At 40.8% G+C, this 25,725-nt stretch overlaps 1 protein-coding gene across 2 annotated transcripts; it reads right to left on the bottom strand.

The window, feature by feature from the left end:
- Nucleotides 1-231: 231 nt before the first annotated feature.
- LOC133387974 (complement factor H-related protein 3-like) lies at nucleotides 232-25,637 on the bottom strand. 2 transcript variants are annotated; one of them, XM_061633971.1, is made up of 8 exons: nucleotides 21,166-25,637; nucleotides 20,110-20,277; nucleotides 15,686-15,877; nucleotides 11,147-11,227; nucleotides 7,169-7,339; nucleotides 5,243-5,443; nucleotides 3,603-3,782; nucleotides 232-568 (listed from the first exon to the last, which is right to left on the bottom strand). In XM_061633971.1, exons 1-8 carry the CDS (start codon nucleotides 21,227-21,229, stop codon nucleotides 558-560), a joined length of 1,068 nt encoding a protein of 355 aa, XP_061489955.1. In that variant the 5' UTR covers nucleotides 21,230-25,637; the 3' UTR covers nucleotides 232-557. The 2 variants fall into 2 exon arrangements, with proteins under 2 accessions (XP_061489955.1, XP_061489954.1); XM_061633970.1 differs by having other exon boundaries at nucleotides 232-3,782; nucleotides 21,166-21,419; nucleotides 23,646-25,637.
- Between the last annotated feature and the right edge of the window lie 88 nt (nucleotides 25,638-25,725).

Below are 25,725 nucleotides of genomic sequence, written 5' to 3'. Positions count from 1 at the left end.
GCATTCAATGAAATTGGACTAACCATGGAACAATCAATCTTGCCCATCCCATAATTGGCACTGGTGAACATTTTTTGGAACAAGATGCTGCTATCATAAATAAAGAACTAGTAGGCAACTTTTTATTTGGAGCAAGGGCTTTTATCACCAGACACTGTAAGTTCACTGTTACTACATTGGAATCTTAGTATGAAAAGATCAGACAAGTAGCACTTCAAAGAAAAGCTTACAAACAAAATGAAAAAGGGCCAAGGTAGACAAGATATTTTTGTTAGAACTTGGTGAGACTTTATTGATGATACCAATAGAAGAGATATAGGAAGGGCACCTTCTCCAGAGTATGCACATTTATGGACTTCGTAGTGAAGATATTTTTCCTCTTTGTAATTAAATATGAAAGTAACAGACATGATAGAGCAATTTATTTGTATAGTTTTTTCTCTTTATGTATGCATTTCAATAAAACTTTATTTTTTAAAAAAATATAATAGATAAGAACATATATACATTGTTTAATCTTCAGGTGCTGGTGAGGTTTATCAAAGTCTTCTCTCCTATCAAGATGCAGCTGGAATGTTGTGGGGAAAGAAAAAAAATGTTATGCTCTATATACTATAACTGTGTAGTGCTGAAAGTGTTGTGATGTGAGGCTTGTTGATAGGAATGGAATGAGAACATTCACTGTACAGTTACTAGAGTGGAGGTAATCAACACAATGCTATCCAGATGATCCTGGACTACAACTCCTATCATCCCTGACTATTGGCTATGCTGCCTGGGGCTGATGAGGATTAGGATCTGAAGGGCACCAAGTTAGTTATTTCTGAGTCCTAGTTTTGATTGCTCATTATCTCTTGTGCTAGCAAGTCAAATCAAAGCCATCAGCCTTGAAAGCATTTGGGCTACACTCATTGTTCTCTCAAGGGATATACCCTTGGATATTTTGCATGGCATTTGTACACAGCAATTTCCACATATTCAGATTAGTAGGAACATTCCTCACACCAAGCCTATATTATCTACCCTCTGGAAATTTCTACTGAGAGTTAACAGCTTCAGCTATAAAATAGAACATTTAATCTAAGTGCTCAGGAAAATGTTTTGCACACGCTTCTCTTCTACCTCTCCCAATGTTTCTGATATTTTAGGGACCTCTGAGTATCATCATTCCTTTTCCACAGTGTCCTGTACTATAGAGATAACTAATGCTGTAAAACTGTTAGAAATAACAAGATCATTCGATAGTTGATAATTCAGGACACCTGAAAACAGGGAACAAAAAAACAAACACATTTCAAACGAAGTGAAGGGAAACACAAATAATGCAAATGCAGGAGAGGTCAATAATACAAGAAATGCATCATCCCCTTGGACATTTCCACTGCAAACTGTTATGTCCATGCAGTGGATGCCAGTATCTATGAATTATGGATTGCCTTAACCTTACTGCACTAGTGTGTCAGAGTTGAAAGTATATTCAAACCCTTCTCCAATGGGCTTCTACCTTCAGTCTCTAAAGAAAGAACTTCTAACCACTGACATATGGCAACAATGCTAAGAGAAACAGCAAGGAAAAGCATGCTGTCACCCTTGCTTCCCAGCCTCTTGGCCATTGTAAGAGGGAGAGAAGGGAACAGATTGTGTGAGTTCAGTTCTACAGTACATTTATGGCATTATTGGCATTATTGTCTGTTTACTAGTTCACAGTTTTTTAAGGAGACTATCTACAAGAGGCATTGTGACTGAAGAATGGACATGTTGATACTTGGGACTCAAAGAGAATATTTCTGCTCCACTGAACAGTGAACTTGGATATTATGCCCACTAATTGTGAATTCCAGTGTTGAGTGTGAAGAGAAACGGAGCTAAAACAAGGCCATTTAGAAATGAGAGGGTGGTATCAGCATAGTAGAAACTTCAATATTTGTAGAAGTATAAAAAGAAGAAAAAAGAAAAAAGCCAGTGGGCAACCTCAGTTCCTCCAAAAAAAATTCCACCCAACTGATTGTGCATATTTTCACAGTCATAAGGATTAGAAAGGACTGCTGCTCAGTGTTAGACACCTGCTTCTATGCAAAAGGTCTCTTGCATCTCCAGGTATGCCTGAGAAAAAGGACAATTGCTGGCATCTTCTCTCCCAGATCTCCATCCATCTCCTATTATCAGCTTTACTCTCCCAGCAATCTTTTGAACCCCAAACACTGCCTCCACCTAGCCTAGTGTCCAAGGTGATCTCCCCCTCTGCTGATATTCAGAAAGTTGTTTAACTTGGCCTTTTAACAAGCTTTAATTTTCTCCTAAGGGAGCAGTGCAGTAGCAGCCACCTATTGTTATGAAACTTTTATAAGAGTTTTAATCATTTTAGGCAATAAATAAATCATCCTTCTGTTCCCACCCAGAAGAAAAAAAATCCATAACTTATTCAGGGCTCCTAAATAGTTAGCCATTGGGGTAGGTGAGGATCCTGCCAAACTTCAAAGAACACTTGAGTTTCCACTTTTATTAAATGTTACTTGTTGATATACAGACTGATCAGTGGCATCCATCTGATCTAGACCAGTGGTTCCCAACCTTTATGAGCACGGGACCCCCTTTATAAACTGAAAAAAAATGTGACCCCCTCCCCCCAGGGAGGCAGGCTGGCTGCCAGGAATGAAGGGGGAAAGCAGCCTTTCTTTGCAGGCTTGCTTCTTTTTGCTTCACAAAAAGCCCTCTCCTCTCATTCTAAGCAAGGGAGTTACCAGTAACGGCAGTGCAAGGAGATGGGAATCAGTGATAGTAATCCCCTCTTCTTCCTGGTAGCTCCACCCTCAGCCTCCTTTGGCATCTGCCATGTATTTTATAGACAGATGCTTGCCCTTAGTGCTCCTGAAAGACGCTCTGGCGCTTCAGCAAAAGGCCTCCCCTCTCGTTTGGAGCAAGGGGGAGGTGTCATCTGCAGCGGCAGTGGAAAGCAGACAGTGTAGAGGGAGTGAAGACTTTTTTAAAAAAAATATTAAATAATTCATTTCTTTACTGTTCATGGCCCCCTCTGGATTACTTCGTGCCCCCCCCGGGGGTCCCCGCCCCCAGGTTGGGAACCACTGTTCTAGACCATAGGATGGAGCTGTTGGCCTCACCAATCTAAACTGAACTTCCTGTTCCCTTATCAGATTGCTTTGGTACCAATCAGGAAAACCAATGTAATTTCCTACTTTGGTTCCAATGCAAATCTATTTATTTATTTTATTAGATTTATATCCCACCCTTCCTCCCAGTAGGAGCCCAGGAGCCCAAAATGAATACACATGCATGAATGGAAAGAGGGGTTGAGACAACCAAGAAAATGTTGACAAAAACTGTGTTAGAAAAGAACATGCAAAAGACTTATGCCACTACAAATAAAGCACGACCATGTTGTAAACTAAGTCTGCCTACAGCCATGCAGTTCTATTACATTTCTCCTTAACTGTCCCCCAACAACCTTACTAAAGCAATTTGCTGGGACAATACTACCACAGCAGTAAGAGAATGGGGTCAATATGTCTTCTTTAAGACAGAATTGGATAGGCTATATCCATAATCCCAGAGTTCTCAGATAACAGGACATAAGTGAAGCTTACGTGCGGAGGGACAATTTAGAGTAGGTAACCAGTCATTTTTTGTACACGTGGATGTTCGATGATATTTAGGATAATATCCTGCATCACAATGAAATGCAATTTTATCACCTTCTATGAAGGCATCCTTAGAGTCTTGAATTACTTCACCATGTAGTAAGCGTTTAGGAGGAAAGCATTGTCCTAAAAGCAAAATGAATACATATGAATGAGTGGAAAGAGGGGGTGAGACAACCAAGAAAATGTTTACAAAAACTGTGTTAGAAAAGAACATGCAAAACATATTCTGACATCCTGGTTCAGAAAGTAGGCACAATTACACTGGATAGCACTACATTAAGCTTTATTGACCAAGAGTCTCACTCACTGTGAGGAAGCTTCCTGTGTTTCTAGAAACTTACTTTAGAGAGAGAGAGGTGGAGTTTCTCAGAATGCCACATTCTGTTTCACCCAATATGATTCACTAATAGGCAAAAAACCTTGCAGTTTAAGAATGTACCTATAAGCCCACAGATATTTCTATCAAACTTTAAAAAGCAGGGAAATTGGGCAGCTACTACTACAGCATACTACTAGCAGAAACCAGTAACGATTTGAAACGAATGCTGATGAAAGTTAAAGAGGAAAGCACAAAAGCAGGCCTACAGTTGAACATCAAAAAGACTAAAGTAATGACAACAGAAGATTGCTTTCTTTTCCAAAAGGAAAACATTATTAACAGTATCATTATTTTTCAGTGTTACCCCCAACTTTTTATTCTACAGCAGGTACATGTAGTCTCCGACTCAAATTTAAACCAAAGCTCTCCCTGGCCACATCCACCCCAGACATTTATTCCACTATAAACAGTCATGGCTTCCTCCAAAGAATCCTGGGAAATATAGTTTGTGAAGGCTGCTGAGAGTTGCTAGGAGACACCCTGTTCCCCTCACAGAGCCACAGTCACCAGAATTCTCTGAGAAGAGGGGCTGACTGTTAAACCACTCTGGCCACTGGAATTCTGTCAGGGGAATATGAGTCTCACTGTGCTCCCCTGATTAGCCAAGCCAAACAGCTATTAGTCTGGCTTTTAGAATACTGACAGTTCTTACTGAGCATGCCTGCACATATCATAGACACCAATGTTAATTTTCTTAAATTAATTAAAAATCAGCCATGCATTTTAAAAACTTTTAAACAGCAGAAGATGACGATCAGAGTATGGGGCAAGGTCAGTAATAGGATTTCAGGTACTCTATGGACATGGTTGATTTTTAATTAATTTCAACAAATTATGAGATCACTGACAAAGAAAAGTCCAACTGTGGTATGGATTCTTTTACTTGTGTTTCAGACTTTAAAGTCTGGATTCTCTCTGGGTGTTTTGTGTATCACCATGAAACCTTAGAGGGTTGTTAAGCAAGCATTTCTGAGTTCAGGACTATAAGTTTTGTAAGATTTTGTTTTGAAAAGAGCTTATGGGAAGCAGCAGAATGGCATGGGGGTATTTTTAATTCAGCATGGCAGAATGCAAAAAAATCCATGCTGGCTATAGTATACAGCTACTCTCGTGGCTGCAAAATACCTCTTTGTTAGCACCACAGCAACCATTGTTAGTGCTGCTGGAGTCTTCTTAGCTCAACAGAAGGGAAACATACACTTACTAAAGCATTTTGGTTCTGGATCCCAGCCAAGATTTGTGCATCTAATTTTATACCAGTACTTTTTATTTTCTGGCAGAAAGCCACGATTGCATCTGAAAGTAATTGTTTGTCCCTCTTTTTTTGGAAAATAGACATCACTATAGTATGTATCTGACCAGGATAGTGCTCCATTCTCTACATGGGGAAAGCCACACCGCTTTGCTTTGGAAGAGATAAGAGAGAGCAACAGTTAAATCAACAAGACACATACAGTTATTTGCTCTAGACTCTATTTGTGCAGATTTTCCAATGCTGGTCGAACATCATAGCCATAGAATGGAATTCTCCAGTCCTAAACTCTGTGAGTTGCAAAGATATTCTATTAATTTCCAGAGCTTGGAAAAGTTACTTTTTTGAACTACAGCTCCCATCAGCCCAATCCAGTGGCCATGCTGGCTGGGGCTGATGGGAGTTGTAGTTCAAAAAAGTAACTTTTCCAAGCTCTTCAGTGAACCTAACTTCCAAGTTAAGTGGAGTAAAGATAAAACATATTGGTCTCCACACTGAGACTACCAAATTTACTTGGTGGATCTGATATTTGAAAGCTGTTTTCCATAGGGATTGACATAATTATGTAGGCACACTCCATTCTTAAACCAGTGGTTGCCAGGATACATGTTATCTATGTCAAAAGGTTTTCAAATGTGATCTCTGCTGCCACATGAAAGCTACCCAAGTCACTTCTATGTGGGAACCATAACTTTTGAATTAACCAAAAACAACAGTGAAGGAACAGATTGTTGGTTTCCCCTAGGGATGGGGAGAAATTTGATTCAGTTCACATTTAAAGGTGAATCTACCTAATTTCCCTTTCAAAAATATTATGCGAACTGAAACACAGTCATCCTCCAAATTCACACTTCTCTGAATTTTGCAATGCACTTTTCAGTCAAATAATATGTACAAAAATGCATATACTGGGGTGAAGTGTGCATAAAACACATACATTTATGAAAATAACATACAAAAATGATATTAGGAAAACGTGGTTTGCAAAATATGTGTGTATTAGGCAAAATTGCATCCAAACATGCATGTATATGGGGAAAATCACACTAAAATGCTGTTGAATTTTCATGAGGGCTTTATTTTAAAAAAAATTCTCGAACTGTGGAAATGTGGAGAAATGAACTTAAAATTGGAAAAAGAGAAACTGAGACCGAAATGGTCAGATTTGCTATTCCCTAGTTTTCTCCACACATTTTCTATTTTTTAATCTCCATACTTCAGAAAACAGAGCAAAAGGCATAAAGTGGGAGGTTTCCACTGTCACTAGGTCTTCAGTACAGAAATTAGGGGAATATTCTGTCCTGTTCAGATGCCACATGCCCTGTCCAATAACCCATAATTCGTTTGATCAGAAATGTGCCTACTGTTATTTGCAGAGCTTGGAAAAGTTACTTTTTTGAACTACAATTCCCATCAGCCCCAGCCAGCATGGCCACTGGATTGGGCCGATGGGAGTTGTAGTTCAAAAAAGTAACTTTTCCAAGCTCTGGTTATTTGCAATCCGGGTTTGCAGGGAGCACTCAAACGACTGCTTCTCATTTTGGACATTACAACAAACTCTAAGAAGTTTTGTACTGAGGCAGGACAATAAAGAGAGGAAGAAAGGAGAAGAAGGAGCTCGTGGGCACACAGAACATTCCCAATCCAACTAGCGACAGTTTATTGGATTGGAAATGAAAGGCCTGTACAAGGCCATTATTATCTGCCTAATACTGTTGCTCTCTCTCCATTGTTCTCTATTTGGACTTGGAGTGGACAGCCCTTTAAAAAAGGATTGTCCTGTGTCCCTTGTTGAGAGGAAAAGTAGATGAAAAGCCATTATAAGTCATTTAGGTTCTGACATTGAATGAAAAATACTACAACATGAGAACTACTTACGTATACACTTTGGATATGGCAACCAGCCATACTTTGTACATTTAAAGGAGTTATCATAGCTTTCCAGCTGATATCCTGGATAACACTCAGCATAGATCACATCCTCAAATTTGTACTGACTCTTTACAGGAAAGAAGTTACCACTGCCTACTTCTGGGGCAGTGCATATGACTTGTAATGAGAAATAGAAAAGGAAATATAGGTACCACAGTTAATTACTTCCTCAAAACTTCTTAATAGATGCAGCATTGCCACCACATGACTTTTAAAACTTAATTATAATTCTAGAGTGCATGTTAGAATTTCCACCAATCTACAGGGGCTGTAATCCTGCACACTCTTAGACCCAAAATACATTGCACTGAAGATCTCTGTCAGGCTCTCCCATTGTTTCCTTTTTCAATGAAATGCAATTGCACAATGGGGGTGGACTGCCAATTTGACTGGTACAGCAGCACTGTGGGAGAGTTGCATCACCCTTTCCTGCCTGTTTTTCTGACCCCTCTCCTCAGCTGATTTTTGTCCCGTGGACAGAAAAATACAGGTCCCTGTTTTCTTTCTCCAGGATGAACAACAGCCGAAGGGAGATTTTGATAGAAGAAATAACATGGGAGGACAGTTATGGAACCCCCATGTAATGTTGCTCAAATAGAAATTGCCACCACTACTACCATCTAACCTCACAGTTGCCTTTTAATTAAGAATCGGAAACGTCAGTAGATCCAATCATGGTTCTCCCATGTAATGTATAATTTGGCTGTTATATCCCAGTGAGACATAGCCAGCTTAACTGGGAAAATGCTTGAAGCCATGCCTCTAGCCAAAACTTATCAAGAAAGTTTGACGTTCTTCATTCAAACCGGGGGGGGGTGTTATAAAATTTATGCTTCAAGAAGAATTTCAGTTACATTTAATAGTAGTTGATCAATAAGTCCGGATGAGGTTTTAGAGAGAGTTGAACATGGTTGGATCAAGGCATTATCACCCATCCCACTATCATCTGTGTTCAACAGTTCCTCAGATTTTTAAATGTCTTTTAATGCTTCAAGAGCCTGCCTACCTCTGTGACCGTGATTAACTGGGGGGCAAAGAAAATTAGTGTGTTACGCAAAGGGCAACAATCTATCACCTGGCATCATCTTCAACTCTCTTTAAAACACTCTCAAAAACAATTGCCCATCTTTAGCCTGGGGATGGGGGAGAAATTTAGGTCAGTTCAAGTTTCAATGAGAATCTACCTAACTCACACTTTCCAAAACAATATGTGAATCAGAACACAGCTATTTTTCAAAATTTGCACTTCTCTGCTTTTTATGATGTAGTTATCCAGCAAAATAATGTGTACAAAATGTCTGCATTGAAAGGCATATTCACTAATAGGCAAAAAACCTTGTGGTTTAAGAACGTACCTATAGCCCACAGATTATTTCTATCAAACTTTAAAAAGCAGGGAAATTGGGCAGCTATAGTGAATGCACCAGGGCAGCAGGAGACCTGAACCCCTCTCTGAGATATTGGACTGCCCTACAAATTTGTCAGAACGCAAACACCATTTGGGTTGGTCTTTCACAGTCCAATCCACTTGCTGTGTAGCTTGGAAGAATTTGGTAACCTGTGCCTCTGAGCATATGGTGAGTGGTGGCAACACCTGCCATCTCCAAAGATAATTATATTTTTTATGTCTGTTGGTGTTCTTCTTACTTTGCTTCTTTCCTGTGTTACTAATGTTTTTACAGAGAATCTAAACTAGAAAAGTTTATTTCCCTCATTATTCATCCTAAAAATCTGTGTCAAATTTATTTTTATTAATTTCAAAGCCTTTTTATTGGTCAGTGTCATATGATGGGGAAGACAGCATTTTTTGTGTTTCAAATTGGAGATTATGTTCTATTTCTATTTTGGGTGCATTAACAGTGGGATCTGAAACTTCAGTTTGATGTAAAATCAGACTGATTCCAATATGTTGCTACTTCAGCAATGACTCTAGCTGTTGGAAAAAAGAGGATGCATGTTTTCAGCCTGCTATGTTTAAACCACTTCATTTAAGGCAAGGTGGGCATGGTCAATAAAAAAACATAGAGCACATCTAGAATTTTGCTAGAATATATTTCACCTCCCACTGTTTTATCTTGTGCAAGTTGAGACACTCTTGAGGTCCACTGGAGACTATTCTGCAGACGTCAGTGCCATTATTCCACAATTATGTTTGGAGTTTTTTTAGTGTAAATTTTGCAAAGTGTTGCTGTACTTCACATATTCATAGAAATAGAGACAAAAGAAAATGATTTCCTATAGGAAACTTCACTAAAATTGCCAAGTAAATTAGACATATTCAAAGTGACCATCTGAACTATATCAACTGTCTTAATAATGTTGCTTCCTCCCTGCTAAAACAAAATCAGCACAGCACATGTCTTCTTTCTATTATTTGGGCTGATTGCAGGTGTTGCCACCACTCACCATATGCTCAGAGGCACATGTTACCAAATTCTTCCAAGGTACACAGCAAGTGGATTGGACTGTGAAAGACCAACCCAAATGGGGATTTATTTCTATGCAATCATGTTTGAAAATGGAAATGGACTGCCTTCATGTCGATCCCCACCTATGGTAACCCTTTGAATAGGGTTTTCATGATAAACGGTATTCAGAGGTGGTTTCCCCATTGCCTTCCTCTGAGGCTGAGAGGCAGTGACTGGCCCAAGGTCACCCAGTCAGCTTCATGGCTGTGTGGGGATTCGAACTGTGGTCTCCCAGGTCATAGTCCAACACTGACCTGGGGAAGGAGCAGGGAGGGGAGGGGGAGGAGATTGGGTGGGTGAGCACTGGGCAGAAGGGAAGCCCCTTTCCTTTCCAAAAGGAAAACATTGTGAACAGTATCATTCTTTTTCAGGCTTTCCCTCACCTTTTTATTCTACAGCAGGCACATGTAGCCTCGCACCCAAATTTAAACCAAAGCTTTCTCTGTCCACATCCACACCAGACCTTTATTTCACTTTGGACAGTCGTGGCTTCTCTCAAAGAATCCTGGGAAGTGTAGTTAGTGAAGGGTGCTGAGAGTTGCTAGGAGCCGCCCTGTTCCCCTCACAGACCTTCAATCTGAGTGGCTGCCTGTTAAACCAGTCTGGCCACTGGAGCTCTCTCCTCTCAGCACCCTTCACAAAGTACACTTCCCAGGATTCTCTGAGGGAAGCCATGACTGTCTCAAGAGAAATCAAAGTCTGGTGTGGGTGTGGCCCGCTGATTAGGTAAGTCCAGCAGCTGTGAGTCTGGAGTTTAGAATTCTGACAGTTGGTTCTAATACTGACCATGCCCTGCATTATCATAGGCTGCCAGCCAAAAATTCTTAAATTAATTAAAAATCAGCCAGACATTTTTTGAACTTTTAAACTGCAGAAGATGAAGGTCAGAGTATGGGGCAAGGTCCGTATTAGGATTACAGGTACTCTGTGAATATGGCTGATTTTTAATGAATTTCAACAGATTATGAGAACTCTCAGAGAAAAAAGTCCAAAAGGGCTCTGGGTTTTTTTTCTCTCTTTTTAGACTTTGAACTCTCTATTTTCTCTGACTGTTTTGAGCATCACCATGAAAATTGAGAGTGTTGTTAAGCAAGCATTTCTGAGTTCAGGACTATAAGTTTTGTAAGGTCTTGTTTTGAAATGAGCTTATGGGAAGCATCAGAATGGCATGGGGGTATTTTCAATTTAACATTGTGGAATGTGAAAAACCTACGCTGGCTATAGTATACAACCACTCTTGTGGCTGTATAATAATAGTGAAAATGACATAAAATGCACTATATTAGGGAAAATTGCTTGGAAAAATGTGTGTATCGGGCAAAACTACATACAAAAATTTATATACTAGGAGAAATTTGCACTGAAATGCTGATGAATTTTCATGAGGACTTGGACAGATTAATCCATCCCTACTCTGGCCTGATGGGAACCACTGGCCATCAGACCATTCTGGTACCTGGTGTGGAGAGATTCCATGCTAGAGGCAGCAGCCTCTTGGAAGTTGTAGCATTGGTGGGGAAAGTCTCTTTGTCAGGCACTGAAATGACACAATGAAATGACACACGTTATAACACAGCAAAAGGGATATCATGTCATCATGCAAAGGCCTTTTCCAGCTGTCTTCGTGTGATGTCGGTAACATGTTCCAAAATCTCTGTTGCTCATAAAGCTCTAACAACAGTAATCATATTTAAAATCTTATATGAGTACTGTCAAAAGTTACTTCAAGGAAAGATGAACATTCCCTTTTGCCCAGTTTACATTTAGTTTGTATTTAGGATATACAATTGGATTTTAATGGGGCTGGAGTATAAATGCAGATGTGTAAAGATTTTTGAAAGGACACGTCCTGATTTACAATAAAATCATCAATGTAAGTACAGTTTTTAAAAGTGTATTCTCATGCAGTCTTCTATTCTCTAATTTTCTGTTTCAGTGAGTGCTCTATGATGAAAAGGAAAATAAATGTTGATAAAGACAGAAGTGTTCTAGAAGGTCTGATTTAAATGCTGCCTTTAAATGCTGATTTAAATGCTGCCTGGAGGTGCAGTCTTTTGGTTGCTTCCACTTGATAAGGTCAATATAAAACCCCTGCCTACATGGCTCAGGTAGTTAGTTTGTTTCCATGCCAAGCTCATATCAGTGTCCAGGTTGAGCAGCTTTCATAGGTCTCTTGAGACCACACAAGCTGCCTGAATCAGACAGGCAGACTCTCCCATGACAATAAGGTAGCATTTAGGCCTGGACTGGTCTACATATGGAGGAAAGAGGGATGAGATGGAAGCAGTGTGAGTACTGGGCCTAAGTGTGTCTAAGAGCAATCAATACATGTTTACTCAGAAGTAAGTCCTAATATATTCAGCAGGGTTTACTCCTAGGTAAGGGTTGCAGGCAAAATGTTACACGGGGACAGGAGAATTTGTCAGCAGCATATTGAGAATGATGTCTAATTCCATCTTTCAAAGTTACAATAACAGAACTTTGGACTTGGATCAATAATGATTTTAATAGCCAGGGCCGGATTTACGTACAAGGTAAACAAGCTGCAGCTTAGGGCCTCACATTACGAGGGGCCTCGCATTAGAAAGAAAGAAAGGGGGGTAAGTTTACAATATTGCCACCAGGAAACCATAAATATCATACAAAATGAATATAATTTTGGTATGTATTGGATATCATTGTTGTGGCTCACTTGGGAAGTGTAGTTAGTGAAGGGTGCTGAGAGTTGCTAGGAGATGCCCTATTCCCCTCACAGAGCTTCAATCTGAGTGGCTGACTGTTAAACCAGTCTGGCCACTGGACCTCTGTCAGGGGAATAGGAGTCTCCTCTCAGCACCCTTCACAAACTACCCTTCCCAGGATTCTTTTGGGGAAGACATGACTGTCTAAAGTGAAATAAAGTTCTGGTGTGGGTGTGGCCCCCTGATTAGGCAAGCCCAGCAGCTGTAAGTCTGGCTTTTAGAACACTGACAGTTGGTTCTTACTGAGCATGCCTGACATTATGATAGACTTCAATGCTAAATTTCTTAAATTAATTAAAAATCAGCCAGGCATTGTTTTAACTTAACTGCAGAAGATGATGGTCAGAGTATGGGGCAAGGTCAGTAATAGGATTACAGGTACTCTGTGAACATGGTTGATTTTTAATTTATTTCAACAGGTTATGAGAACTCTGACAGAAAAAAGTCTAAAAGGGGTCTAGTTTTTCTCTCTCTCTTTTTACACTTTGAATTTTCCATCCTCTGGGACTGTGTTGTACATCATCATGAAAGTTTAGAGTGTTGTTAAGCAAGCATTTCTAAATTCAGGACTACAAGTTTTGTAAGGTTTTGTTTTTAAATGAGCTTATGGGAAGCATCAGAATGGCATGGGGGGTATTTTCAATTTAACATTGTGGAATGCGAAAAATCCCTGCTGACTATAGTATACAGCCACTCTCGTGATCCAGCTGATCAGAGTGTTTTTAGTTGCAATAATAATAACTACTTTGAAATGTAGTTCCCAACCATTTCCCAGCAGGGTAATGTGGTCTCTCAGCCAAAATAAAGGTTTCTCTATCTCTGGTATAGAATAACAGAGCCCCTGACAGCTTTTTCTTTTGTAATATTTGAAATCCAGAAAAGTAGCTATTTCTATATAAAAAAACACCCAATATTTAAATGGCAGTTATATCATACAGACTTGTTATTCCAGCCAGGGAGCACAATCAACATGTTAAACCTTCATCATGGAAAACTTTAATCACATATAGGCAAGGACATCAGTGGAAGGAGTGATAGCTTATATTTTTTAAAAACAACTATGCAAGAGCTGATCCATACCACTTAAGAAAGTGCATATGGGAACTGTGGGTGAACTGTTCCCTCTAGTGATAACCAATTTTAACCATCCAATGTTCTCTGGTAATTTCTGTTCCCCAAATATACAGTTGGGCAGCAACTCAACAGTTAGTGTTTCTCTAGCTTGTTCTTTTAGGACATTGCAGCTGTCATTAAAGTACACAATTTCCCTAAAGATCAGCCAGTTACCACAAATAGGTTGATTTCTGTGAATGAAAACCTGCCCAGGATAAGATATCACTCTAGACATGAATGGGCCTTTCCATAATGGGTAAAAACTTGCTCATGTTAATAGTTGAGGCAATTTATTACTCTATTTTTTTCTAAAAGGATTCAACTGTATATGTTTGACTAATTAGAGTTGTTAGAGAAGGAGGGTCAATTCAAAGTTCATTCACACCTGTTTTGGGTATTCTTGACAACAAGATGGCCATCTACACATTTTGCTTTTGCAAGATATCTGAAAAATGGCCTTTCGTTTGCTTGTTGCAAAGAAATCTAAGATTTCACGTGGCTCATATTCCTCCACCCCTGTTTATTGCAAATAAATAATCCCTCTAATCCTGGAACATTACATATTCTATCCTGGAACATTGCAGATTGTTAAAATAAACCCAGGGATTCGGACTTCATTTGCTTTATACGCTCACATGATATTGTCTTGTTATAAGAAACTTGTGCTTGTGAGCCTACCTGGGTTTCTGCTTTAAATATGTTAATCTGGGTGCCCTTTCCAGCAAATGTAAAGGCAGACCTAGTGCTGGCATGACATGTTTGATTTCATCAGCTTGAGAGGTAACCATTACTGATCTCCCAGCCTGTGAACATCTAGTGTTGTCAGTTTTACTTCCATTTTGGAAAATTAAGTTCCTTGTAGTTAACATAGATATGCCCCCTTGGGCAAACAAAAAAAGTGAAAGATACATGGTCAATATTGGAAAATTATTTTATAACTCAAATTTCACTTTTCCTTTCATCCATTATGGGTGGCAATTGTAGTGGTGAGATAGGTACTAATGACCTACTACTTCAGGATTCTAAATATTGGACATCGGATGATAGTTACATATTGAACCCCAACTGAGAAATTCTAAGGATAGGTTATATTAATGTATCAGGGGCTTACTTGGTGCAATTCTCACAACAAAAGGGGCTAAATATTCTTAATGGCTTTGGCTTTAAAGATCATTGTGGTGAATTTACATTTAATTCTATTAATGGTTCTAGTGCAATCAATTACAATCTTTTTTCAGTTGTTCTGCGGAATCTGGTCACTGATTTTGCAATTGGCAACCAAGACGGTAGTGACAACATGCCTTTGCTGTTAACTTTAGAAGTACCCCATAGGATCCACTTACAGAGTAATGCTACACTCAGTGACACTAATGTAGTACGTTCATGGTGGCAGATGACCAGGTAAAACAGAAGAAGCTTTTCATGCTATGATTAACTCAGAAGAGTGCTTTTATCATTATCAGATCATTGTACATGAATCCTCACCTCAAATAAATATAAGCTTATTCCCCCTTCCAATGATAACCAGTAGACGAAACCATGGTAAACTACCCAATGGAGTCTGCTTCAATAGTAAGAACTGGCTTTCAAACTAGGTGGGCTATTTGATAGTTCTGTGCTTTGGTGGGGGGCATGTTTTACTGGAGTCTAATGCCCAAGTGGCTATATATTCAGGAGTGCTGTAACCTGGCTTTGGTGACAGCAAAAGTACACAGATTAATTTATTCTCATTTAGAAAGGTTTGTGTTTACTTCCGTAGGCATCGAGAAGTGGTTTGTTTAAGCAATCCAGCAGGGGTTTGTGGGGTCATTTTATACAAAAACAATGCTGGATCCAATTACAATTATGATTTCAGCTCCTTGTCTGAAGATTAAGAGAGTCAGAAGCTATCAAAGCAAATGGGAGAGGATATTGGGAGATGCTTCTAAATTGGAAAATGAGGAGGTCATGGGTCCTCTGCAATGTTTTATGATTAACCAGGACCATAAAGGAAACACCCATTTTGCCTTTGACCTGGGCAAAAGTGGAGCCAACATTTGAAGATAGCAGCAGACCAGCTCAAACACAGCAAAAAAAACATACACTACTCCCTTCAGATAAATAATCCAGCTGAAGTGAGTTAACATTAATAGCACAGTTACCAGCAGGGTTACAAGTTGGCAAATCCATGTTCCCATCAACACACTTTCTGACTGAAGGAGATATTATGATGTATCCTTTCTTGCATGTGAATTCCAGTATATTACTATTTTTAATAAATTCTGAATGTCTTTGCCCACTATGCAAAAGCAGGTTTTTCTCATCCAGCTGCTGTTTTGTGATACTGCAGGGTGCTAAAAAAGAAAAGAAAGAAAAAAGGTGTCATTTTTGAGACTGGCTTTTTGAAGTCCTTTTTTGCCCTTCTAGGTCTGACTTCAAGTTAATTGCATTCCTAAAAGTAGCTTGCATCTCTGTGGCCTACAGACGACAGCTTCTACTAAGAAGCTTTTGCTCAAACCACACTGAAAATTAATCTACATATTTACTTAGACTCACCTGATACGTTTAGATTATAGTCCTTTTCATATAATATCCATGTGTGTAGGGCATGAGTAGCCAATGTGATCCCCTCCAGATGTTGCTGGACTCCCAACTCCCATCAGTCCCAGCCAGCATGATCAATGATCAAGGATGATGGGAGTCAACATTTGGAGTTGGCTACCTCTAGGGTAGGGAGAGCAATACCACTGGCTCTCAACATCCAGTTATTCAGGGCAACATCTGCAAATCTGCACCTATGCACATTTAGCTTTAGCATTCCACACAATTGGTACTCCTGTGCAATCAGAGATCCTGATCACCTACAGCAGGGGTGACTAATCTGCGTCCCTCTAGATGTTGCTGAACTACAGGTCACATCAGCCCCAACCAGCATGGCCAAAGATCAGGCATACTGAGAGCTGTATGTAGTCCAACAACATCTGGAGGACTTCAGATTCCCTATCCCAGATGTAGAGTGCCTATATGTATTCAGGTGAAATTTTTTAATTTAATTTAATTTAGTTTAATTTATATACCGCCCTAAGCCTGAAGGCTCTCTGGGCGGTGTACAAAAAGATAAAAACAAGCACAATATATAAATACAATAAATACAATAAATCAAAAAACAAAACAAACAAACAATAACGAACCAAACAACATCCAAAATACGGAAATGCTGTTTAAAATACACTTTAAAATGCCTGGGAGTATAAAAAGGTTTTCACCTGGCGCCAAAAAGATAGTAGCGTCGGCGCCAGTGGCACCTCATCAGGAACACTGTTCCACAGTTCGGGGGCCACTACTGAAAAGGCCCTGGTTCTAGTCATCACCCTCCGAGCCTCTCTATGGGATGGTACTCGGAGCAGGGCCTTAGATGTTGAGCGTAGTGTACGGGTAGGTTCATATTGGGAGAGGCGTTCCACCAGGTATTGCGGTCCCATGCCGTGTAGGGCTTTATAGGTCAAAACCAGCACTTTGAATCTAGCCCGGAAACAAATAGGAAGCCAGTGCAGACGGGCCAGAACAGGTGTTATATGAGCGGACCTTCTGGTCCGTGTCAACAATCTGGCCGCTGCATTCTGGACTAGCTGTAGTTTCCGAACAGTCTTCAAGGGCAGCCCCACGTAGAGCGCCTTGCAGTAGTCCAATCTAGAAGTTACCAGAGCATGAACAACTGAAGCGAGGTCGTCACTGTCCAGATAGGGACGTAGCTGGGCTACCAATCGAAGATGGTAAAAAGCATTCCGTGCCACCGAGGCCACCTGGGCCTCAAGAAACAGGGAAGGATCGAAAAGAACTCCCAAGCTACGAACCTGTTCCTTCAAGGGGAGTGTAACCCCATCAAGAACAGGATGAACATCCACCATCTGAGCAGAGAAGGCACTCACCAACAGCGTCTCAGTCTTGTCTGGATTGAGCTTCAGTCTGTGAGCTCCCATCCAGTCCATTATCGCGGCCAGGCAGCGGTTTAGCACGTTAACAGCCTCACCTGAGGAGTATGAAAAGGAGAAATAGAGCTGCGTGTCATCAGCGTACTGATGACAACGCACCCCAAAACTCCTGATGACCGCACCCAGCGGCTTCATGTAGATGTTGAAAAGCATGGGGGACAGTACCGATCCCTGCGGGACTCCACAATGGAGGGTCCAGGGTATCGAGCAATGTTCCCCAAGCAATACCTTCTGCTGACGACCCACCGAGTAGGAGCGGAGCCACTGCCAAGCAGTACCCCCAACTCCCAACTCCGTGAGTCTTCCCAGAAGGATACCATGGTCGATGGTATCAAAAGCAGCTGAGAGATCAAGGAGAATCAACAGAGTCACACTCCCCCTGTCCCTCTCCTGACAAAGGTCATCGTACAGGGCGACCAAGGCTGTTTTGGTGCCAAAACCGGGCCTAAAATCGGATTGAAATGTATCAAGATAATCAGTGTCATCCAAGAGCCCCTGGAGCTGTCCGGCAACCACCCATTCCAGTACCTTGCCCAAGAACAGAACATTCGCCACAGGTCTATAGTTGTTCAGGTTATCTGGGTCCAAAGAGGATTTCTTCAGGAGCGGTCTCACTACCGCCTCTTTTAGGCAGTCAGGGACCACTCCCTCTCTCAAAGAGGCGTTTATTATCTCCTTGGCCCAGCCAGCGGTTCCGGTCCTGCCAGCTTTCACCAGCCAAGAGGGGCAAGGGTCCAGAACAGATGTGGTCGCCCGCACCAGTCCAAGGATCTTGTCAACATCCTCAAGCTGTACAGACTGAAACTCATCCAATAAATAAGGACAAGACCGCGTTCTGGATGCTTCGTTGGAACTCACTGTCATAACATTGGAGTCTAAGTCCCGGCGAATGCATGCAATCTTATCCTGGAAGCATTTAAGGACTCCTTTGTAGATGTCACACTGAATGAGTAGGTGTTGGGAGCAGAGCCAGCAGCACAGTCCAGCTTCCCCTTCTTCATGCATGCCTTTTGCATGTGGATAATATATGAAAAGGACAAGACAAACCTTTCTCATAGTCAAAAATATGCACTCAGATGGATGGAGTATATAGACCTTCTAGCCATAGGTTTTACATTAACCTGGCTACTACCATTGCATATAGTTTTATTTGATTGTTATCCATTATTTAAGTTGCATGCTAAAGATACAGTTTTAAATGCATCAGGGCATAAGGCCCATTGCACTCAGTTGGACTTACTTCAGAGTATACAGGGTTAGGGATTGCACTGTCAGGGATTGTCAATCATATACACACTTACCTGGGAGAAAGGTCCACCACACAGAGCAGGGTTTCTAAGAAAACTCCCAGCAGTTTGGGCACCGGCCCTGCCCGGACTACCCGCTCTGCCACCACCCACTACGCTACTACAATTGCGATGGCGAGAGCAACTCACCCCAGCAGGCGTGCCCGTGCACAGTCTTGGCCCCATTTATACCGTCATCCGTGCCATGGCCTGTGGCTTCTTTGATCTCATGCTGCCCACCGATGACAACGAGCCAATGACAACTGGCCGACCAAAGTCTACATCTACCCGGTCTATTCACTCCACCCGCAGACACCCCTGGGGAGTCAGTTGGCCAGCCCAAGAAGAACTTACAGTGGCACCCACTGCCCCAGAAGAGCTGCAAGACTACGAGGCCTGGGAGCTACTGCTGCAGTGTCAGAGGGCCCATGGGCCAGACCAGTTGGACAGCCTGCCGGTTGCTGCTGCCCTGTTTCCACTCTGTCAGTGGCATCGGCGTCAGCGTCCTGGGCCAGGGCATGCTGATGGAGACCCTTAGCGTTAAGCTGTACTACTCTTGGCCTGAGCAGCAGGCCATCGCTGTTTCGGACTGGTGTACCGCCCCTTGAAATAGCTGTAAGTTCAGGCGAGACGGAATGTCTTTCTTGGATATTTTTTAATATAATGTTATTTGCTATTTAATTTAATTTTTTGTATAATGTATTGCTTATTGATGTATTGCTTTATTGATGTATTGCCTTGTTGATGTATTTTTATATTTGTGTTTACTTTTTCTGTAAGCCGCCTTTAGGGCCTTTTGGCCGAAAGGCGGGGTATAAACGAGCCTTAACATAACATAACATAACATAACATAACATAACATAACATAACATAACATAACATAACATAACATAACATAACATAACATAACATAACATAACATAACATAACATAACATAACATAACATAACATAACATAGCATAGCATAGCATAGCATAGCATAGCATAGCATAACATAACATGATTGCTCTGAATATGCAAAAACTGCACAAAAGTCAATGTCTTACTCATTCATAGAACAACCCTATAAGGTAAACCCTTATCCTTCACACTTTTCAGATGAGTAATTGTGGCCACCCAATAAAAGTACATTGCTGAGGGGGGAGGGATCTCAATCGATATCCAATCCAATTCTAACAATAAGATGTCCTGACTCTCTGTAGATAAGTGCATAAAATACACAAATACTGTAGTTATCAAGTTTCACTGTATGCCCCAGCACGTAGCTCCGTATTTTCTTAAATTAGACGTTTACAGAAATAGCTTACCCAAACACTTTGGAGGAGGCATCCAACCGTCTTCCTTGCATGTTATCCAGCTAGACCCTTCCAAGTCATACCCAGGGCTGCACCTGTACAGTAATCTGTCCTCTACCAGATATTCAGCTTTTTTATTCTGTACAGTCTCTCCAAAGTCAATTTCAGGAGATTTGCACACTGAAATTATATTTAGCATCATCATAGTCACTATTTTTTTTTCAAAGTAGCCTGATAAATAAGCAAAGCTATGAGGTCCTCCAGTTGAATACAAATCAAAGGCTGCTTCTACACTGGCCCTTTTGTCTTGGAAATACCATTCTTTGCTCACTCACTTTTTAAGGAGCACGATATTAAGGATGATATTGTTGTCAGTCCATTAGATTTCAGTATTTTCAATATTGCCCTCCCTTGTTATTACCAGAACTGACTGGTGCCATTAAAAAACCACACACAATTGCCTAACCACCAATTGGTGTGGACAGGCAACATAAGGCCTTTGCCTTTAATTAAGCACTTCTTTTTTGCAGGCTCAACTAATTTTCTGGCTTCCTGATGTGCACAGGTGGGGGAATCATCCATATATAGTCTAACGTATTCTCTAAGTGTCAATCCGCACCTGTACCAGGGTGGGTAACAGCAACTTAAAATACAATATTTTAATCTGATACAAATCAGATTAAAGCAAATGCAGTGAAAAAAAAATTGGGTGGGTGTCCTCCAGATGTTGTCAGGTTCCCATCATCCCGGACCATTGACCATACTGGTTGGGGCTGATGGGAGTTCAATATCAGGAGGGCATCACATACCCCTATTCTAACCTATCAGTTGGCTCTGCTAATAAACGTTTATACGAAGCAGCTTGACACCAATCCATCACCATGTTATATTTGGAATCAATCATGGAAAATCAGCAGAACTCCACAGCTTTAATGGACAAAAATGCAAACCTGAACGCATTCCTAGCTTTAGGTATCCAGTTCTTCTGAAATAAATAATATATTTTGAGAGAGAGAGAGCAGCTGCTGTTTTGCTGCATAAAAATTGTCTTTAATCTTAATATCTTACCATTTTGGAATCTATCACATGTCCATAGAAGAAATGAAACAATACAGATCAGCCAATTCTTCATTATGCTTCAGGCAACTTAACAACTGATTTGCAGAATAGAGGCTTCATTTTCAGTAACTATATTTCCGAGGACTGTCTTTGCGAAGATCTTTCTTCGCCTTTTGCTGTAACAGTTATTTCTTCCTACCCTCTGCCTAGGTTTCTTTTTTACTGCTTAGTTAAGTATAGATTGTCTGTGTTTGGTGTAGCATCTAGGAGAAGAAAGCATTACCAGAATTAGGAACTATTTTGGAGCTGTTTGCAAAATTGCTGAGCGAAGTCCAGCCTTCAAGCAGACCTCTAATCGCCCCATTGACATGTCATGGTAAACAATGGTTACCATGAATGTATCTTTCTGTGCTGTTTGTGTACTCCCTGCTAGCACTCAGAGGAAACAAACCACAATTGCTGGCTTAACATTATATCCAAATCAGGGATTCACTCCATCAAATGGACAGAACAACTATCAGGTGGACCCATAGTTGGCTACAGAATTGTACTCAGAGTGCTTATCAATGGTTCCTTCTCAAACTGGGAGGAGGTAATAAGCGGGGTACTGCAGGGCTCAGTCCTGTGCCCAGTGCTCTTCAACATTTTTATTAATGACTTAGATGAGGAGGTGCATGGAATGCTTATAAGATTTGCAGATGATACAAAATTGGGACGGATAGCTAATATCCTGGAGGACAGAAACAAAATTCAAAGTTTTAATTGATTGATTGATTGATTGATATCCCAACCTTCCTCCCAGCAGGAGCCCTTGATCTTGATAGGCTGGAGTATTGGGCTGAAACCAGCAGAATGAAATTTATCATGGATAAGTGCAAAGTTCTACACCTAGGAAAAAGAAACCAAATGCAGTTATAAAATGGGGAATACTTGGTTCAGCATCACTACATGCAAGAAGGATTTTGGAATTGTTGTTGATCACAAGCTGAGCCATGTGATATGGCTGCAAAAATGGCAAATACTATTTTAGGCTGCATTTACAGAAGTATAGTTTCTATATCACGTGATGTACTAGTTCCCCTCTATTTGGCACTGGTTAAGCCTCATCTTGAGAACTGCGTTCAGTTCTGGACGCCACACTTTAAGAAGGATGCAGACAAACTGGAACAGATTCAGTGGATGGTAACAAGGATGATCAGGGGACTGGAAGCAATGCCCTGTGAGGAGAGACTGAAAGAACTGGGCATGTTTAACCTTGAGAAGAGAAGACTGAGGGGAGATATGATAGCACTCTTCAAGTACTTGAAAGGTTACCACACAGAGGAGGGCCAGGATCTCTTCTTGATCATTCCAGAGTGCAAGACACAGAATAGTGGGCTCAAGTTATAGGAAGCCAGATTTCGATTAAACATTAAGAAAAACTTCCTAACTGTTAGAGCTGTATGAAAATGGAACCAATTACCTAGAGAGGTTTGGACTGTCCAACAGTGGAGGCCTTCAAGAGGCAGCTGGACAGACACTTGTCGGGTATGCTTTAAGTTGGATTCCTGCTTTGAGCAAGGGGTTCGATTCGATAGTCTTATGGGCCTCTTCCAACTCTACTATTCTATGAAATCACAGTCAATAAGCTAAAAACGATGACTGGGTTGCATTTTGGGGGAAGTGAGACAAACTACGATCCCTGGTTCAGACTTAATGCTAGGGGACACCCAATGGTTTGTTTCCTCCCAGCACAAGCAGGCAGGAGTAAAGTGTTCAAAATCACTTAAGTCAAGATTAACTATAGTTTACCGTGTGAACAAGGCCACTGTGAAACCATTTGTCAACGCAGTTTAAGAAAAATGTCCAATTCAGCAAGAAATAATAATGATGAATGGGTGGGAGGCTTGGCATGTATTTATTGCATGATCATGGCCTATCCTAGCAGGGTCTGGGGTTGTAGTTCTGTGGTAAAGCACATGTTTTGCCTGCAAAAAGTCCAAGGTTCAATCCATGGCATCTCCAGATAGGACTGGAAGTGACTTTGTCTGAAACCCTGGAGAGCTAGTCCCAGTCAGCAAAGACAATACTAAGCTAGATAGATCAGTAGCTTGACTCAGTATAAATCAGCTTCATATGTTCATATCTTGCTCTGCTCAGTCTGGTACAATCCTGGGGTAAATTTACATTGATAAGAACCAGATTGGGTTTGCTAGTTTCACCATGGATCCTATCTAAAAGTAAATGCTTTTTCTTGACCACCCTAGCTCATAACGTCACTTAAGTTATTTATTTATTTAAATATTTATAAATCACACTTCTGTAAAAATACAAGACAGTGTACACCATACAAAAATTACAACAATAAGAACATCAGAAAAACATCAGAAATAAAATCAGAAAAAACCCATTAAATACTGATTGGTTAAAAGAAAATTCACATTTCAAAGACCTGTCTAAATAATAGCATTTCAGCCAACCTGGATACAGTCAAACATAAATAGTCTCACATTGACATGAAGATGAGGCATCATTTTGTAGTTTAAGGTCTCTGCTTTTCAAGACTCCTCGGGCTGCATCTGCTTTTAACTAGAAAAAAAAGTTAGAAGGTATGATCATAGAACTCCAATTCTCATGTTGTTTGGCCCTGTGAACTAGAGATGACAAAAACTGAACCTGGGATCTTCTACATTCAGAACATTTGCTGTGCCACTGAATTATGGGCCTTCCCAATACAGACAGACACACATTCTGGGAACTACATCAAGCTTCATCAAGTGCTGTGAAGAGATCCTATCTCACAGCAAAATGAAAGGGGTCTTCCTGGCCAAGATGAAAGAAATGGTGCAAAATAACAGTTCAGATCTTAATGCAAACATTAATATAATAATAATAATAAACTTTCTTTCTACCCCGCCCTTTTTTCCAATAGGACTCAGAGCGGCTTACAACTAAAAAACAACACCATTAAAACATACAAAAGTATACAATTAAAAATAGAATTAAACTATGAGAAAAATTAAAACCATAAAACATATGTAAAAAACAGCAGACAATTTAAAATAATAAGATCATATAATGTAGTCACCAATCCTATGACACTTAATCCTGGTCGTTCTCTATCCCAAATGCCCATTGAAATAAAACAGTCTTTACTTGTCGCTAGAAAGATGGCAAGGAGGGAGCTAATCACACCTCACTTGGAAGGGAGTTCCATAGCCTAGGGGCGGCCACCGAAAAGGCCCTATCTTGTGTCCCCGTCATATGTACTTGCAAAGGTGTGGGGAGCACAAGAAGGGCCTCACCTGAAGATATCAAATCCCGGACAGATTCATGTAGGGAGATACGATCTGTCAAATAGCCTGGACCTGAGCCGTATAGGGCTTTGTAGGTCAAAACCAGCACTTTCAATTGTGACTGGAAACAAATTGGCAGCCAGTGGAGCTGTTGTAACAGGGGAGTTGTATGGTCCCAGTAACCAGCCCCGGTTAGCACTCTGGCTGCAGCTCTTTGTACATGAACTAGAGGTTGAAAGAGATAAGGATGTAGTGTTAGTATTAGGAAATTGTTTTCAAGGCTGGGGCATTTTGCTCAGGTGTGTGGTCCCATTATTTTCTCCACGGCAAAAGCAGCTGCTCTGGAAATAGCATATTTCTTAGGCATATGAAATAAGAGAGCAAAGTAATGTCCACTTCAGAGCTGAGAGACTCAAAAGCAACCCACCAATGAAGAATTTCCGTAATGCCCCACAGTGAATAGGCTGAAAACCCTTCAGCAAAATGTGTAAGAATGTGGTGGTCAAAAGTAATGTGAGTGGAACATTCTGAAAGGAGACAGAGCACTCTTTGATCACGTCATTGTGATGGAACAAGGCCAGAACATTCAGAGGAAATATATACTCTCCCATCCTCTGGAGCCTTTGCATCACCACAGAGAATTACTTGGGACACAATTCCTTACTGTTAAGCCATCTTCTGCCTCTTTCTTCAAACTTTGTGAATTATACAGTGTGGTAGTGATGAGACAACTCATAGTTCCCACTGCCAGTGTATAATTCACAAAGAGCGAGGTTTGCTATCTTCAGTCTTCTCTTTCACTCCTATGGCTAATTTTGCTATGACTGTTGACTAACCAAAACAAAAATCATATTCAATGATAAAAATTTAGTGTTGCTATTTTAAAGAAGCAGACAGTGAAGCAAGCTGAAGATTCCATCCTCCCTTCCACCAAGTTGCTAAGCAACCACTTGAGGGAGTAACTGTCAAATGGGCCTGAGGGAGGACTTTTCACTGTGTACCACACAGAGAGAGAAAGAAATGAAATCAAGATTTCCAAATGAAATGGTTGGAATCTAAAGTGGACAAAACATCCCTGACAGTGCCAGGAGAGTCTTGTTGGGAAAAGCCCTGCATGATAATGCTGAAAGCCCAGATACACAAGACAGAAACAGACATTTGAAGAGGAATCATCTAATCTTACCACTCCTGGTGGTAAGGCACTTTCTGCTGTTAATCTGGGGATCTAACGGGGGTTCAGATTTGCTCATTAGGAACCCAGTGGGACAGGGAATAAAACATAATCAGTGGTAAA

This window comes from Rhineura floridana, chromosome 6 (assembly GCF_030035675.1).
Source record: "Rhineura floridana isolate rRhiFlo1 chromosome 6, rRhiFlo1.hap2, whole genome shotgun sequence".
NCBI classification, from domain to species: Eukaryota; Metazoa; Chordata; class Lepidosauria; order Squamata; family Rhineuridae; genus Rhineura; species Rhineura floridana.
This window is presented reverse-complemented; position numbering and strand designations above follow the sequence as displayed.